Source organism: Chelonia mydas, chromosome 6 (genome assembly GCF_015237465.2).
Source record: "Chelonia mydas isolate rCheMyd1 chromosome 6, rCheMyd1.pri.v2, whole genome shotgun sequence".
Lineage (NCBI taxonomy): Eukaryota > Metazoa > Chordata > Testudines > Cheloniidae > Chelonia > Chelonia mydas.
The window spans coordinates 20,600,606-20,618,910 of NC_051246.2; the positions used below are offsets into that span (position 1 = coordinate 20,600,606).

The 18,305-nt window shown below is 47.6% G+C and overlaps 1 protein-coding gene across 1 annotated transcript in view; it reads right to left on the bottom strand.

The window, feature by feature from the left end:
• LOC102943481 (NACHT, LRR and PYD domains-containing protein 3) overlaps positions 1–18,305 on the bottom strand; it is a 509,145-nt gene that overhangs the window by 195,145 nt on the left and 295,695 nt on the right. Inside the window, exons 14-16 of the mRNA XM_043549314.1 lie at positions 14,729–14,944; positions 10,283–10,453; positions 4,500–4,670 (exon numbers count right to left, since the gene is read on the bottom strand). Of these exons, the coding sequence (XP_043405249.1) occupies positions 4,500–4,670; positions 10,283–10,453; positions 14,729–14,944 (558 nt within the window). The remainder of the gene's footprint in view (positions 1–4,499; positions 4,671–10,282; positions 10,454–14,728; positions 14,945–18,305) is intronic.

The following is an 18,305-nucleotide window of genomic DNA, read 5'->3' on the forward strand; positions in this document are numbered from 1 at the left end:
TAGAGGTGCAACACTCCATCTCAGGACATGTGACCTCAGCAGCACCATCCACCTTGGGAGGGTGCCGGTTGGGAGATGGGGTTAGAGGAGTTTGTGAGCATTAGGATGCAGGAAATTGGGTTAATAATGTTCCTTAATTATTAGATAATCTTAACCAATTCCTTCCCTAGATCTTATTTTCCTGTGACCAATAAAATTCACCTTTCTGTTATAGTGTTATTTTTGGTGTGTCATTCATTTGCTGAGGAGAGGCTGAGGGAACTGGGGATGTTTAGTCTTCGGAAGAGAAGAATGAGGGGGGATTTGATAGCTGCTTTCAACTACCTGAAAGGGGGTTCCAAAGAGGATGGCTCTAGACTGTTCTCAGTGGTAGCAGATGACAGGACAAGGAGTAATGGTCTCAAGTTGCAGTGTGGGAGATTTAGGTTGGATATTAGGAAAAACTTTTTCACTAGGAGGGTGGTGAAACACTGGAATGCGTTACCTAGGGAGGTGGTGGAATCTCCTTCCTTAGAAGTTTTTAAGGTCAGGCTTGACAAAGCCCTGGCTGGGATGATTTAATCGGGGATCGGTCCTGCTTTGAGCAGGGGGTTGGACTAGATGAGCTCCTGAGGTCCCTTCCAACCCTGATATTCTATGATTCTATGATTTTATTTTCTCTATTGTCCCCTGTAAACTGGGCTTTACGATTCTTTCCAGCCTGAAGTATTATCATGGCTTTATCAAAGGATAGCCATCCTGTGCACTGGGCACAGTGCAAAGTCTCTGTGAGTGGAGATACCAGGAGCCATAAAAGAAAAAGAATCCAGAATCTGATTCATGCAAGGAGTGGAGAGAAAATACCACACATACTGGTGATAGCAAGCGTCTGGGAAAGAAAAGGGAGGAGGGGCTACATACTACTATAATAAAAACAAGTTTTAAAACCTAAAGACAGATGGCTTTTTCTGACTACTGGTGTGTGGGTGGGGGAGGGTCTTTAATAGCAGCTGATGGTTCCTGTCTGCTGCAGGCCGTGTAGCGGAGAGTGCCACCTCCTGATCATCAAGAGGGAAGAGGAGGAAGAGGCTAAACAATACGGATGATGGGAATAAAAGGATAAAACAAGCAGTGCTGAGATGAGTCCTATCCACCTACAAACTGATAGGGAAAGCTCTGAGACCTGGATAGAGGCCTGGTGGGATGGATGGCGACAGAAGCACCTCAGCCCTCCAGGCCATGGATCTGATGTTCTTGGGAGAGAAAAGGGGAACCTGCATTAGGCGTTAGTTTATTGGCTAAGAAAATGAAATGAGAGCAACTGAGAAGTTAAAGCAGGTAAATTATATTAACAGGTGAGTCACAGTTTGTAATTCCAGATTGTGGCTGTGATGTAATAAACTGCCAGTGTCCTAAAAGTCTTTTCAGGGTACCCAGATTGTCTCTGGGGATCTCAGCTTTGCATCTGATTTCCTTGAAAGAGTCCAAACAGTCAGAGATAAAGGATCATTCCCTGAAACCATATTTATAAGTTCTTCTGTCAGAAAATAGGCTGACAGCTTCTACCCATATGGGCTTTTCCTCTGAAGACAGGAAGTGAAGAATGCTTTTAGACTCTGAGACCTCCGGTCATTATATACAATGGCCAGTTGCTTTGAAATTAGCATTTTACAAGGCTTCTTTGAAATAAATAACATATAAAATCCCACTGACTAAGAAAAGCTTCTGAGAGATTTGTTGTACATCGACACCACCAATTGGAGATCACCACCAACTGTATTTCTCTGTGTTCTTTTTATTTTATATATATATGCCTTATGACAATTAAATGCTAGAATTAGTTAAAGTGGGATAAATGTGTTAGTGGGAATAAAGAACTGATAACTAAGGATTATAAGTAGATGCAATAAGAAATGTTGGTGATTTGTGTTGTTCCATGGTATAGTTTCTGGACCCCAGTGCTGGTCTATGTTAACCACTTCCAAGACTGCATGTGTTCTTTGTGTTCAGTACATGCCTAGTATATTTGCTTATCTACATCTGACAGAAAAACTGTCGTGTATTTACATATGTGGTTTTGGGGGAATTTATAAAGTGTTGGTCAGTTAAGAGCCCCACGTGTCCTGATCTGAAACATACTGTCCAAGGTAAAAGCTGACCTGAAAAGAATCTAGTATTAACATTAGTCTGCTAACACTGTTTAGCTAAACGCATTTCAGATTGGCTAATCTAGTTGGTTACATTTCAGCTTTAAAATCTAATCGGCCCCCTGGCAAATTCATAAAATGGCTCCACATTTACAGTTACAGCTGTGCGTTGTGCTTGGCATTGTATGGAATTGGGCCAATGTCCTTTGCATAGAATTCTACCATGTGCAGCAATTTCATCTCTATTATTATTAATTAAATTGTAATGGGCTTCTTCTCCCCCAGTGGCTGGGCTGCAAGGGGTTGTGGCGAGAGAGAGAGAGAGAGAGGCTGAGGGAATGGGAAATTGAAACAAAGTGTTCTTATGGTTGGTGGGGCTGCCCGTCTCCGCTCCGGGGGAAACAGGCATTGCTGTGTTAAGAGATTTTTGCATTTTAGATAATGTGGTCTAGCCTCATTCCTTCCAATACCCCGATGTTACAATATATATTGTACCAGTGTGGTTCTATGGTGGGGGTACAAGGGATTATTCCCCTGGCCAGCCGTCTACAATTACTTTGTCATGCTGTTGTGCGGTTGGTCATTTTTTGTTTCTTGTCTGAGCCTGTGAAAGGTTGCTTTGGAAATGGGTAGTACTGGAGCCAAACTGCTCTTCTTGTATCTCCCTGATTTCACCATTTATAGATGGCCTTAAAACCACAGCGGCTTTAAGGAGCTCCTTTCTGGGCCTTTCTTTCACATTAATAAGTACTTTTGTAGGGTCATAATTATTTTCTGACATCTAGCTGTATTAGGAAGACAGCCTGAAATATAGGTCCATGTATCAGAGGGCTGGTATGAGTCCTAAGGCCTGGGTTAAGGTAATGATCAAAACTTGGGAATATAAAGCAAAGTCAGGTTGTGAGCAACAGGCAGGCCCTGCTCACAGAATTTGGCAAGCATAGGGCTGATATTGCTAGGCACAGAACACTCGTGCAAGCACATTCCAGAAAGGTGGTACCAGAACACCTTGATACAGGCAAACTCCCCATAGATAACAAGAACATAGTGACCCATCCTAAGGATAAGGTCAGGATGACAGCATGACAGATTGGGATATTATGATCCAACCAATATGTACAAGGTAATAGTAGTGAGGTGGGATAGGAGAGCAGTCTGTGGATTTAATGATGGGTAGGAGAAAGTACAGGTTGAGGTGGTAACCTGTGCGCAAATCTGAAGGGATTGTAAAGGGTATGAAGGAGTTGTTAAATTTTACAAATGTGGCATTCTCTCAGCGGAGTAGGCTCAGTGTTTGAGTATAGGGCAAGGGCCGGTAGCATCTGTCCATCAAATGAAATGCCGGATTGCAAGTGTTTATGTTATGGTCATTCTGAGACATCATTCAGAGAGGGCAGAGTTAACGTTGTGTGGGCGTTTACCTTAATTTAATTTTTCCCAGACATTTACAGTTCATTCTCAGATTTCCACCCTGGCCGTGTTTCAACCTCAAAGTTGAAGGCTCAGACTGGTGTTAAATGGCCCATTCATTTAATGCAATGTTCTCAGCTGAAAGAGACTACCGCATGGGGATGAGTATAGCCTGAAAAAATAGCTCAGATATGTGAACTGCTCCATTCCTTTCAGTGGTTGTTCCTTTCCCCCTCCTCAGTGCCAGAGTTTCTGATATGTGCCAAGTGGCTCAGTTCTTAGCTCCTCGCCCCAGTCTCAGCACTGTGTTCTTGGTGCATCTCTGAACATGCCAGTTCTAAGCTAGTGGGCAGGGATTCCCTAGATCTTGGCTCACATGTGGGGGAGGGAAATGGGCTTGGACACCCACAACGAGCAATCCCCCTGTCACATGGCTCACATGAGGCCAGCAGGGATGGGGGAGGACACACCGCTGTAGAGGGGCTGGGGAAACACAGGTTGTGGCTCACACTAACTATTTTCCCCCTGTGCCCATTGCAGACCCTCATGTCCCCCTCTCCAGCTCCCATCCGTCTCCTTCCCACTCCTGCTAGACCCCCATTTCCTGAGCCTCAACCCCTCTTCCCACCTATTCTTTCACCCCCAATTGTCCTTCCCTCCTAATGAGCAGTTGCTTGTGTAGTTATTTTATTTTCAAACAATAGTTTCAGCACCTTCTGCATATTCTGCCACACTCAGATCCTATTTCCCTCCAATTAAAATCCCCCTGTAACAGAGGCAGACTGGGGCAATACGCCTGCTTCTTTTACTTCAGATTTCTGCCCTGGGTTGGATTTGGACTCACAGAGCCAGGGGTGGTACACAGACGCAGTTATTGTAACACATCCCCGGAGATATCCAGGTCCTGTGATGGGTGGTTTTCCAGATAGTAGCCTCTCCCTCTCTCTGCCGGCTGTTACTTACTCCAGTCTCTGCAGTTTGCAGTTCGGGTGTGTCAGCCCCTTACACAGCAGCCGCACTCCGGCATCTCCCAGATTATTACCACGCAGGTGCAGCTCTGTCAGGCTCTGGCTGGTTCTGAGAACAGGGGCGAGATCCCCGCAGCCAGCGGCTGTGACACCGCAGCTCCGCAAGCTACAGGAGAGAGAAAGACAGAGAAGGGGGATCATGATATGAATGGGGCTCGTCACAGCTGCTCAAACAGGTGGCCCCACCCACCATCCGCTCTGCCTGACCGATCAGCATCGAGAATGAGCCAGAAATCCTGCTACAGACTCTGTCCGAAGACCCACCTCTTGTCCAGTGAGAAACAAACAGTAGGTGGGACTTCCTGTCTAAACTCCACCCCTAGCCCTTTGCCCTTCACCAAGCAACAGTGAGAATGGCCTAGACCCTCAAACCTCTGCCACTGACCAATGAGGAATAAGGTTTGGGGTAAGACTCCTTCCTGAGCCCCGCCCCCTCGCCCTTTTTTAGTGGCCAACCAGAATTCAGAAAGAGTAAAAAGTTGCCCTTTAAGTCCTGCCCACTCAGCTCCTGACCAATCAGGTTGGTCTTGCCACTGATCAGCCCCAGAATCAGTGGTGAGCTGGAGCCCGTTCGCACCGGTTCGCTAGAACTGGTTGTTAAATTTAGAAGCCCTTTTAGAACCGGTTGTTCCGCGAGGGAGAACCGGTTCTAAAAGGGCTTCTAAATTTAACCAGCCAAAAGTGGCGCCTTGGGCGCCGGCTCCATGGGTGCTCCAGTCCTGGAGCACCCACGGGGAAAATTTGGTGGGTGCAGAGCACCCATCGGCAGCTCCCCGCCCCCCCCCCCCCCACCCCAACTCACCTCTGCTCCGCCTCCTCCCCTGAACATGCCACCCCACTCTGCTTCTCCATCTCCACCCCCCAGGCTTCCCGCAAATCAGCTGTTCATGCGGGAAGACGGGGCAGGCTAAGAAGCAAGCGGCGGCTTCGCGCTCAGGCCCAGGGAGGCGGAGATTAGCTGGGGGGTGCGCACCGCAGCAGGTAACTGGGGGGTGGGGGGCACGCCCCGCCCCAGCTCACCTCCGCCACCCTCGGCCTGAGCGCGAAGCCGCCACCTGCTTCTCAGCCCTCCCAGGCTTCCCACCGAACAGCTGATTCGCTCTGCACCCACCAAATTTTCCCCGTGGATGCTCCAGCCCAGAGCACCCAGGGAGTCGGCGCCTAAGGCGTCACTTTTGATGTTATCGGGGGGGAGCGGCCGCTCCACCTGCTTCCCCCCAGCTACGTCCCCCACCCCTAGGAGCCAGAGGGACCTGCCGGATAATTCCTGGGAGCTGCCCCAGGTAAGCACCTCCGGGACACCCCACTTCGCCCCTCAGCAGGTGCCTCTGGCTCTTAGGGGTGGGGTGGGAACCCACTATGGTGGCCCACGAGACCCTTCTGCCCGGTTCTGGGGGCAGTTAGGGGACAGGGGAGGGGGGTGGATGGGGCAGGAGTCCCGGGGGGCGGGGGTGGGCAACGACCCCCTCGTGGGGTGAGGAGGGAACCCGTTGTTAAGATTTTGGCAGCTCATCACTGCCCAGTATGGTGTGACCCAATCAGGGCAGGCCCATCGCTACAGGGAGGCTGTAGGGGGAGCCCCCTCCCCAGGCAGCTGGGCCAGGCTCAGAGCCGGCGGAGCTGGGAGATCTTGTCCCTCCACGACCCTGGCACTAGCTCTACTGCTGCCCTGCAGGACACAGACGTCTCCTGTCTCTGCCCCCAACCCATAAGCTCCCAGCTCTGATCCTCAGGCATGGGGTGGGGAAGCAGCTGCGGGCCTAGCACTGGCAGAACCACACCCACCTTCCTCTGAGACCAGGGATCAAAGTGGTGGAGAGACAAAGAGAAGAAGATCCCCCTGGCAGGGGGTTCCCTAGGATGTGGGGAGGGAAAAGCCCCTGAAAAGAAGGCGACTGTGTGACCCTGTTGGCAGGGCCTGTTCCAGGGTCTCTGGAAGGGTTATAAAAGTAGGAGTTCTGCTAGTTTCTTTAACCCTCCTGCAGAGTCTGGGCTCCTGATGGAGCTGCCAGCCAGCTGAGTGGGTAACCATGGCAGCAGGCTGGCTATGTCCATGTGCACTTCAAGGACCACCCGCAAGTATGGCTGTCTTTGTCCTCCTTTGAGGCCTCACAACGAGCACCCTGCACACCCAAACATGATCCCACCCCCACCTGCTAAATGTTGCACACACGTTGAGAAGCCCCTTCCATCAGAGCTGTCATCTGCACGGCCTCCTTCATCACCTCATTTGCCTTAAAATATTATTACTCTGCCCAATGGGGAGGTGTGATGGGACCCCCGAGATGCGACCTGTGACTGTGGGAGTGCTGTGCCCCCTTTACTCTCTATTCTGGGTTGTCTCTCACAATGTCATACTCGTGGCGAGCAGCAAACTCCTGGAGGTGCTGTTACCACTCAGCACAACTGCATGTGGAGCCCCACACCCAGCTAGATTGCGTGAATGCTCCCAGAGCCACTCATGAATGCCTTTAGCGTCTCTGACCTCCAGTCATTACATGCAATGGCGAGTTGCTTTGAAATTAGCATTTCAAAAGGTTTTTTGAAATAAAGGAAATATAAAATCCCTCTAAGAAAAGCTTCTGAGAGATTTGTTGTACATCAACACCACCACTGGCGTCTATGATGTGCTGGTTAGTAAGTTCCCAGTTGATGAGTGATTTTTCTACAGAATCTGTCATAATGAGAACTACTCCCTCTGAGTGCTTGTTGTCACTACACCCTGAATAAATCAGATGTTTCTTCTCTTGCCCGAAGTATTTCTTATCCACATCTCTCAATTTGCTCTCACCGACGCCCAGGATTTCAAGTCTATAGTTACCCCTAACTTTCATGATCTGCAAGATCTTTGATGTGTGAAACATTGTTCTCACATTCCAGTAACCAACCCTGAAGTGTTTTCTTGCTGTCAGCATCCAACTTTTCAGGGCCTTGGCTTCCAGAGACTGGCTTTCATCAGGAGCCTTCCTGAAGCACAAAGGGGCAGCAGTGTTCATTTTTACCGGAATGGTAGGCTGGTTCTGTTTCTATAACTGGTGAGATGTTTTTATGAGACTATGTCTTTAGCCTTGTACACAACCCTCCTGCCTTTATCCGGGCTTGGGACTGACAGACACAGGCATCAGATGCAGCATTGTCCCTAGTTTTTTAGACAGAGTTTGCTTGTTTGTTTAAATTTTGTTATTTTTTCAGATGTTCTGTTTGTTTAGTAGCTAAACTCAGTTTCTCTCTATCCTGTTTTCCTATAGGAGCTAGACAGGAGAGTGCTCTGGGCTCAAAGGAAGAATATCCTTGGAGGTCCTCCACGCAGCCCAGAGAATGCTCACCGAAGTTCTTCCCCACCTGCTATAGTGGAGTAACTTGGGACTGGAAGGATGGGAGCATTCAGTTGGTGATGGAGAACCATGGAAAAGAGGTTTTAGTTGGGGTGGAGGAATGTAGAGGATAGGGTTCATCCGGGTGTTAATTTTTTAACTAATTACCCAGCTCTGAGTTCCCTTTAGTACATCTCAGGAGTGTGGAAATTGATGTGGATGCTGCCAACAGGCAGTCATTATGCATTGTGGGGTGTCTGTGTTCATGCACGGCCATGGTGTAGCATTTTATGTTTTTGCACAAGAATTACCAATGCACCAAGCAATTTTTTTAAAGCTGACACATGTTTGAAGTTCTAATGCTATAACATTGTATTTCTCATTCACTGTGTCTTTGTAAATCTGAGGGGTGGGTATTTGAGGGCACACTGAGCAGAGATCACTGAGTCTCCCCTCACCTGCTCTGGGGCTGGCATACAGCAGGGATATGAGTGGCACAGCTTGCTGAAAAATGGAAACAATTCTCTTTGGAATATTTTGCTTAGTACTTCATCCATTTTTGAACCAAAATTATGAATTTTTGCAACTAACTCCAGTGAGCGGCTTGTCAGGTGACAGAATGAGCTTCATAGAGTTTAAGGCCACAAGAGACTATTAGTTCATCTAGTCTGCCCTCCTGCACATCACAGGCTATTACATTTCCCCTAAAATCTCCTGTGTTGAGCCCCGTGATTTTGAGTTATCAAAGTGCTTGTGGAAGAATGGGGTAAGGGCAGCGTGGAACTGCACTGCGCGGAGACTCACTGCACAACTGCAGCTGCTTTGCCAGTGTTTGTGCTAAAAGAGTGCAGAGGGATGTGTTGGTAAAAAATATGTGATTGTATTTCCTCTGAGCAGGTTAAACACTAGAGGTGATGGGATCCCTTGTGCACTGCTGTGCGCATGTTTGTGTGAGGCTGTACAGCGTTAGAGGTATGGTGCAGAGTTGTGCTGTTACTGCCAAGGCCAATGGCCTGTAGCAGACAGTCTCAACTGCGCTCCACAGGGACAATCTCACTGGAGATGCCCAGGTTCAGACTCTTGGGCATTGGAGCAGAGTGTTCTCAACAGGTAGAACTCAGGTGTAGAAGGCCTTCTGAGAGGGGATCAGACTGAGCCCTGGCCTGGCCATGGTTCGAGCAAAATGCAAGATCACTTCTTCGCTAAAGCCCTTACCAGGAACAACACCAGGGTCAGCATGAGATGGAGATGGTGAAATAAGAGGAAAGATAAAGAATAAGAGAAGAGAAAAGAAAATTGGGTTGGTGTGACACAGAGCAGCCTTGGCAAAGGGTACCCTGTTCTTTGCAAACAGCTCTCACCTCAGGCCTGACAAACTCATTACACCAAATACTTCTTAAAGGATATTTATTCATCAAGTATGACATGTAATGTATCTACAGAACGCTGTGTTGTCTACCCTTGCCACATCCCAGAACATTCAATGGAAAAGCATCAAATACCATGGCAAATGATCAAAACCACTTGGAAGTGAAAAAGAACATCACAGCATGCAGGGGATCACCAGCTAGTTCTGCAACTGACTGAGCTTTGTGGGGAAAACGTTTTTCATTAGATAGGAAAGGTAACTATTGATGAATGTAGATCCAGGGTCATGCATTAGGAGTTTGTTTTGTGTTACAACCAGTTGTTTCCATCACCTTCTCTCTTTCCTGGATAAATCTTTATTCTTTCTTAAATAAACCTACTTTATAGAATCCTAGAATCTCAGGGTTGGAAGGGACCTCAGGAGGTCATCTAGTCCAACCCCCTGCTCAAAGCAGGACCAATCCCCAATTTTTGCCCCAGATCCCAAAATGGCCCCCTCAAGGATTGAGCTCACAACCCTGGGTTTAGCAGGCCAAAGCTCAAACCACTGAGCTATCCCTCCCCCCCAACTTTAGTTTTATGATAAGTGTTCACAAGTGCTATGTGGCTTACAGGAGCACTAGTTAAGGTAACTCTGATAAACTGGGGTACGCTACATCTTTGGGTGCAGAGATTCTGGTACTTCTGTGAGTAGCCAGAGTCAGGGGCAGTATATCATAGGAGAATGAATCAGGGATTCAGTGATTAGGGTGCCCATCTTGTTAGTCTGCAAAGCAAAGCTGGGGCTGGCATAAGCCCAGAGGAGAGTGCTTGAGTGAGTGAAGGGCTGGTGGTGCCAGGGAGCTGACACCCAAATACTCCTAGTAAGACTCTGTAGGCGGAGGGGGTGGGGTAATGCGGTAACTCTCCATCCCCAATAACATCAGAATGGAGCAGAGAGAAAAAAAATCTCCTCCCCTCCACCATCTCTCACTGCGTTAAGCACTTTACACAGAGGACACCTGTAAATACACAGAGGAGGCCAAATGTTACTTACTCCAATTTCTGCAGTTTGCAGTTCGGGTGTTTCAGTCCCTCACACAGCAGCCGCACTCCAGCATCTCCGAGTTTATTACCACCCAGGTCCATCTCTGTCAGGCTCTGGCTGGTTCTGAGAACAGCAGCAAGATCCCCGAAGCCAGTGTCTGTGAGACCACAGTCCCGCAACCTGCAGGAGAGAAACACAGAAAAGGGGGATCACAGTGTGAAGGGGGCTCGTCACAGCTGTTCTGACAGGCGGCCCCGCCCACCAGCCCCTCTCCCTGACCAATCCACGTGAAGAATGCTCCACCGCCTGTCCCAACCCCCACCCTATGCCAATGAGGAACCAGTGTGGGGTGGAACTTCCTGCCTAAGCCCCACCCCTAGCACTTCATTCTTGACCAATCAGCACTGTGAATGGACCAGACGCCCCCAATCCTTAAACTTCTCCCATTGACCAATAAGGATTAAGGTTTGGGGTGAGACTTCCTCACTAAGCACCGCCCCTAACCCTTTCCACTGACCAACCAGAATTTAAAGGGCAGCCACCAGGACACCCTAAACCCCACCTACCCAGCTCTCAGCCAATCAGATTGGACTTGCCATTGATCAGCCCCGGGATGGTGCGACCCAATCAGAGCAGCCCCATCGCTCCAGGGAGGCTGTAGGGGGAGCCCCCTCCCCAGGTAGCTGGGCCACGCTCAGAGCAGGAGGAGCTGGGAGATCCTGACCCACCACACCCCCAGAACTAGCTCAGCTGCTCCCCTGCAGGACACAGACGTCTCCTGTCTCTGCCCTCAACCCATCAGCTCCCAGCTTTGATCTTCAGGCCTGGGGAGGGGAGGCAGCGGCAAGGCCCAGCACTGGCAGCATCACACCCACCTGCCTCTGAGACCCGGGAGCAAAGGCTGGGGGGATTGGAAGACAAAGAGGAGACCAGCCCCACAACCGGGGGATCCCCAAAGTTTGGGGAAGAAGAGACCCTGAGAGGAGGGTGACCATGTGACCCCATTGGCTGGGCCTGTTCCAGAAACACTGGTGGGGTTATTGCAACAGAAATTTTCTACCGGATTCTGCGTCCCTTCCTGCAGAGTCTGGGCTCCTGGCGGAGCTACCACCCAGTGGAGTGTGGAACTATGGCAGTAGCCTGGCTATGACCATGTGCATCTCAATGACCAGCCCCAGCATGGCTGTCATATTCTACCACTCCGCCATCCACCCTCCCTCCAGGGCTCAGAGGGAACCCTCTGCACCCCCAACAGCTGCCAAATCTTGCACGCATGTAGAGACACCCCACCCATTGCATCTGTCACCTGCACGGCCTCCTCCATCACTACAGTTGCCCTCAAAATATGGTCACTTCACCAAATGGGGAGGAAAGTCCTAACGTTTGAGAGAGAAAAAGAGCCCTGAATTTGTATTAGGGAGAGAAGCCCCCAATCCCTGGGGTCCCCCAAGTTCTGTCATGGTTGGTAGAGCCCCAGAGATATTTTGGAGAAGGAAGTGGACAAACTGGACAGTCTCTACGTAAAAGAATAAATGGATACAAATCAGATGTCCATCTGATTTGTGTCCATTTATTCTTTTACGTAGAGACTTGTGTCTTTTACGTAGAGATTGTGTCCATCAGATATTTTGGAGAGAGGAAGTGGACAAACTGGACAGTCTCTACGTAAAAGAATAAATGGACACAAATCAGATGTCAAGAATTATAACATTCATAAACCAGTCGGAGAACACTTCAATCTCTCTGGTCAAGCGATTACAGGCATGAAAGTTGCGATATTACAACAGAAAAACTTCAGAAACAGACTCCAACGAGAGACTGCTGAATTGGAATTAATTTGCAAATTGGATATAATTAACTTAGGCTTGAATAGAGACTGGGAGTGGTTGAGTCATTATAAAAAGTAACCTATTTCCCCTTGTTTATTCCTTCCCTCCCCACACTGTTCCTCAGACATTCTTGTTAAACCCTGGATTTGTGCTGGAAATGGCCCACCTTGATTATCATACACATTGTAAGGAGAGTGATCACTTTAGATAAGCTAGTACCAGCAGGAGAGTGGGGTGGGGGGAGAGAAAACCTTTTGTAGTGATAAACACCCATTTTTTCACGGTCTGTGTGTATAAAAACATCCTCACTATTTTCCACTTTATGCATCCGATGAAGTGAGCTGTAGCTCACGAAAGCTTATGCCCAAATAAATTGGTTAGTCTCTAAGGTGCCACAAGTACTCCTTTTCTTTTTGCGAATACAGACTAACACAGCTGTTACTCTGAAACCTGTCTTTATGGGGAAATAGTTTTACTTTGTATAATGACCCACACACTCCCAGTCTCTACTCAAGCCTAAGTTAATTGTATCCAGTTTGCAAATTAATTCCAATTCAGCAGTCTCTTGTTGGAGTCTGTTTTGGAAGTTTTTTTCTTGAAGAATTGCCACTTTTAGGTCTGTAATCAAGTGACCAAAGAGATTGAAGTATTCTCCAACTGGTTTTTGAATGTTATAATTCTTGACATCTGATTTGTGTCCATTTATTCTTTTACGTAGAGACTGTCCAGTTTGACCAATTTACATGGCAGAGGGGCATTACTGGCACATGATGGCATATATCACATTGGTAGATGTGCAGGTGAACGAGCCTCTGATAGTGTGGCTGATGTGATTAGGCCCTATGATGGTGTCCCCTGAATAGATATGTGGATACAGTTGGCAACGGGCTTTGTTGCAAGGATAGGTTCCTGGGTTAGTGGTTCTGGTGTGTGGTGTGTGGTTGCTGGTGAGTATTTGCTTCAGGTTGGGGGGCTGTCTGTAGGCAAGGACTGGCCTGTCTCCCAAGATCTGTGAGAGTGATGGGTCGTCCTTCAGGATAGGCTGTAGATCCTTGATGATGTGTTGGAGAGGTTTTAGTTGGGGGCTGAAGGTGACGGCTAGTGGCATTCTGTTATTTTCTTTGTTGGGCCTGTCCTGTAGTAGGTGACTTCTGGGTACTCTTCTGGCTCTGTCAATCTGTTTCTTCACTTCCGCAGGTGGGTATTGTAGTTGTAAGAACGCTTACACCGGAGACTCACTACACAACTGCAGCAGCTTTGCCAGTGTTTGTGCTAAAAGAGTGCAGAGGGATGTGTTGGTGAAAAATATGTGATTGTATTTCCTCTGAGCAGGTTAAGCACCAGAGGTGATGGGATCCCTTGGGCACTGCTGTACGCACGTTTGTGTGTGGCTGGGCAGTGTTAGAGGTTTGGTGCGGAGTTGTGCTGTTACTGCCAAGGCCAATGGCCTGTAGCAGACAGTCTCAACTGCGCTCCACAGGGACAATCTCACTGGAGATGCCCAGGTTCAGACTCCTGGGCATTGGAGCAGAGTGTTCTCAACAGCTAGACCTCAGGTGTAGAAGGCCTTCTGAGAGGGGATCAGACTGAGCCCCAGCCTGGCCATGAGCAAAATGAAAGATCTCTTCTTCGCTAAAGCCCTTACCAGGAACAACACCAGGGTCAGCATGAGATGGAGATGGTGTAATAAGAGGAAAGATAAAGAATAAGAGAAAAGAAAATTGGGTTGGCGAGACACAGAGTGCCCTTGGCACAGGGTCCCCTGTTCTTTGCAAACAGCTCTCACCTCAGACCTGGTAAGCTCAATACACCAACGACATAGGATATTTATTCATCAAGTATAACGTGTAATGTATCTACAGAACGCTGAGTTGTCTACCCTTGCCACATCCCAGAACATTCAATGGAAAAGCATCAAAGACTAAGGCAAATGATCAAAACCACTTGGAGGTGAAAAGGAACATCACAGCATGCAGGGGATCACCAGCTAGTTCTGCAACTGACTGAACTTTGTGGGGAAAGCCTAGTTTATTAGAAACAAAAGGAACTATTGGCAAGTGTAGATCCAGGTTCACATTTTAGGATTTTGTTTTGTGTTTCAATCAGTTGTTTCCATCACCTTCTCCATCACCTTCTCTCTTTCCTGGATAAATCTTTATTCTTTCTTAAATAAACCTTTCTTTGTTTTTATGATAAGTGTTCAGAAGTGCTGTGTAGCTTACAGGAGCAGTGGTTAAGGTAACTCTGATAACTGGGGTACACTACATCTTTGGGTGCAGAGATTCTGGTACTTCTGTGAGTAGTCACACTCAGGGGCTGGATATCACAGGAGAATGAATCAGGGGTTCAGTGATTGGGCTGGAATAAGCCCAGAGGGGAGTGCTTGAGTGAGTGAAAGGCTGCTGATGCCAGGGAGCTGACACCCAACTACTACTAGTAAGACTCCCTCTAGCTGTAGGCGCGAGGGCGGAAGGGGGTAACAAGGCGACTCTCCATCCGCAAGAAACATCAGAGTGGAGCAGAGAGAAAAAAAAATCTTCTCCTCCCCTCCACCATCTCTCACTGTGTCAAGCACTTTACACAGAGGACACCTGTAAATACACCAAGGAGGCCAAATATTACTTACTCCAATTTCTGTAGTTTGCAGTTTGGGTGTTTCAGTCCCTCACACAGCTGCTGCACTCTGGCATCGCCCAGTTTATTATCAAAAAGAACTTGTGGCACCTTGGAGACTGAAACCAGTTTATTATGACTCAGGTCCAGCTCTGTCAGGCTCTGGCTGGTGCTGAGAACAGCGGCGAGATCTCCGTAGCTAGCATCTGTGAGACGACAACTCCACAATCTGCAGGAGAGAGAAACGCAGAGAAGGGGAATCACGGTGTGAAGGGGGCTCGTCACGGCTGCTCTGACAGGTGGCCCCACCTAACAGCCCCTCTCCCTGACCAAGCCACATGTGGATTTAGAGGTAAGAAATGAGGGAAGACAAATGAGAAGTTGAGGAGAAAAAGGACCCAAAGTGGGGAGAAGACACATGAAGGGAAAAAAGGTCGCAACTGGTATAAAAAAGGAGAGACACCCAGCAAATGGGGAGTGGTGTTGTGGGTAAGCTTTTGGAAGGCGGTAGCTGTGTCAACAGTATGGGAGTTTATTCGTTGCCTTGGGTGCTGATTAGAGTCCATTCTGGTGGCAGAGATTCTCTTTGGGAATTTGGTGCTGGGCTCAGATCTCTGGAAGAGGAGCCTCTGCTGTGTGACCATCTCAGTCCAAAACAGGTGAATAAACGTAAATGTGACAAGTTTCACTTCGAGTTTATCCAGACTCCCTGTCACCGATTTCTCCTCTGATCTGCAGTGTGCTGGACACCTGCCACCACTTGGCTGAGGGTAATGCTGGTGTCAGAACAGGACACTGGTGCTAAAGAAGGTGCAACAGTACGCACAGACAGTCCCTGCCCTGTCTCAAATGGAGAACTGAGACCCATAAGAGATTGAATGACTTGCCCAAGGTCACACAGAGAGTCTGAGGTTTGATCCAGCAATTTAATTACACGACCATCCTTTTTCTTGCATAGAGCTGTGCTTAGTCTCCTTGTGTTTCTCAGTTCAGAAGGGCCCCCCTATTTTTTAACCAATCAGGTATTGAACATTAGGGCCTGAGCAAATGATGAGGCTTCTCAATGTGAAACCTATTGTGATTTGCTAAAGTGTGTTGGAAAAATTCGAAAAGATCTAACTACTGACTAGACCAGACCCAAGCAAACATTTCAACAGCTGCTGGAAGGGAATAGAAAAATTCAAAATGGGTTCCCTAGAAGGGAGAGAACTCCAGTGTGTGTGAGTGTGGGGACAATGGTTGCGGGGGGGGGAAGGTCAGACTGACTCAGATGTTTTTGAAATGTCATGTGCCATTTCCAGTTAGGATATAGATATTCAGGCCTGTCTGCAAAGGCCTGTACTTTAAGAATTTAGGTGTATTCTTATCACTTGGCTATTTCTAGAGGTATAAAAGAAAGAATCAAAATCACTGTCTGCTGGTGTAAGGGCCTTCTCTTACTGTCACAGTCTGAAGCCCTGTTCTTAGGCTAAGGCCTTTGGCTAAGCAGCAGAGGCAGCCATAAGCTAGGAAGCGACCGGTCACATCCTCACATTCCAAACTAGTCACATTGAAAGAAGGTGCTATTGGGCTGTTAGGAATACAATCCTGTCCTGATAGTGCCTATCACCTCCAGAGAAAGGGAAGTGCCTAGAAAATGTAAAAGGAAACTTAGTTTGATAGCATCCTGTCTGGCAAGAACTCACTTATCAACACTGGGATGTGAAATCCTCACTTCTGTATTGTTTTGTCATTATAGTTCCCACTTTGCTATTGTTTGTCTGTATAATCTCTCTCTGGCTCTGTGATTGTTCCTGTCTGCTGTATAATTAATTTTGCTGGGTGTAAACTAATTAAGGTGGTGGGATATAATTGGTTAGCTAATCATGTTACAATATGTTAGGATTGGTTAGTTAAATTTCAGGAAAATGATTGGTTAAGGTATAACTAAGCAGAACTCAAGTTTTACTATATAGTCTGCAGTCAATCAGGAAGTGGGTGGGTGTGGGTGGGGGTGTGGGTGGGAGAGATGGGAACAGGGAATGGGGGTGCGGAAATTGGAATCATGTTTTGCTAAAGAGGGGAAATGGGAACAGGGAATAGGGGTAAGGAAATTGCAATCATGTTTTGCTAAAGGGGGAAATGGGAACAGGGAATGGGGGTAAGGAAATTGGAATCATGTTTTGCTAAAGGGGGAAATGGGAACAGGGAATGGGGGTAAGGAAATTGGAATAATGTTTGGATAAGGGCAGGAATGGGAACAGGGACACAGGTGTAAGGCTCTGTGGTGTCAGAGCTGGGAAGGAGGATACTAAGAAAGGAAACTGGAATCATGCTTGCTGGAAGTTCACCCCAATAAACATCGAATTGTTTGCACCTTTGGACTTCGGGTATTGTTGCTCTCTGTTCATGCGAGAAGGACCAGGGAAGTAAGTGGGTGAAGGAATAAGCCCCCTAACACCAGTATTTTACAAATTTGCCATACATTTCAAGGTCCAAATTGTGTTCTATCAAAATTACAAGAACTTTCATTGTTTTCATTATGCACTAGGATGGCTTACAAAAATGGCTACAACTAAAAAAAAACAATGTTTAATTTTCACCAAAAGTGGCAGAAATCTTCTAAATATGAGTGATAATGCAATTATGTACTGAAAATTGTACTGGTTTTGAAAGTTTGGGAAATACTTAGGCCCAGGTGATATATTGTATGCATTTTCCCCTACTTTTTTTCGTTGGTTAAAGCAAAAGTCTGTAATCATACAACAATATGAACTTGTACCATGAAATGCAAAAAAAAAAAAAAAAAAAAGTCATCATTTGTAGACTGGACTGATTTGAGAACAGTTTTTCTGTCTGCAATTTTTATGAAGACACGAAGACAAGAAGACTCCTAACCCCTATTTATAAAATGTTTTTGTTATTACCTCTTCAGCTCTGTGGCCATGAGGGATAACATGACCCCCTCCTTCTCAGAATTTGGCCACCCTAGCTATTGAGGAGGGAAATGTAACCAGCCAAACTCTTGAGCATGCAGCACTCTGGGCAGTACTTACGAATCCATTGCTTGATGCAGCCGGCCTTACAAGCTACCTCCAGGGCAGTTCAGTGATCATGCAGAGCCAGGCAGTCTCACAGAGCTCTGCGATATTCACTAACTGATCTGCATTGCTTAACATGATCCTTGCACAACTTAACAACCAGTTCCAACTGGCTCACCACGTGGCATCATCTAGTCTCTCACTTCTGAGCAACTTAATCTGCAACTGAAAAACTACATCCAATGTCACCTATCTATTGGCAATAGGCTCACTACTAGTCTCAACGCCACGCAGCTCCCGGGAAGCAGCTGGCATGTTCCCACTCTGGCTCCTACACCTAGTGGCTGCAATGGATCTCCACTTGCTACCCCTTGCCCCAAGTGCCGCCCTGCCACTCCAATTGGCTGGGAATTGCAGCCAATAGGAGCTGCAGGGGTGGCACCTGTGGATGGGCAGCGTGGAGAGCCACCTGGCTACGTCTCCATGTAGGAGACGGAAAGGGCACGTGCTGCTGCTTCTGGGAGCTGCTTGATGTAAGTGCCACCCGGAGCCTGAACCCCTGACCCCCTC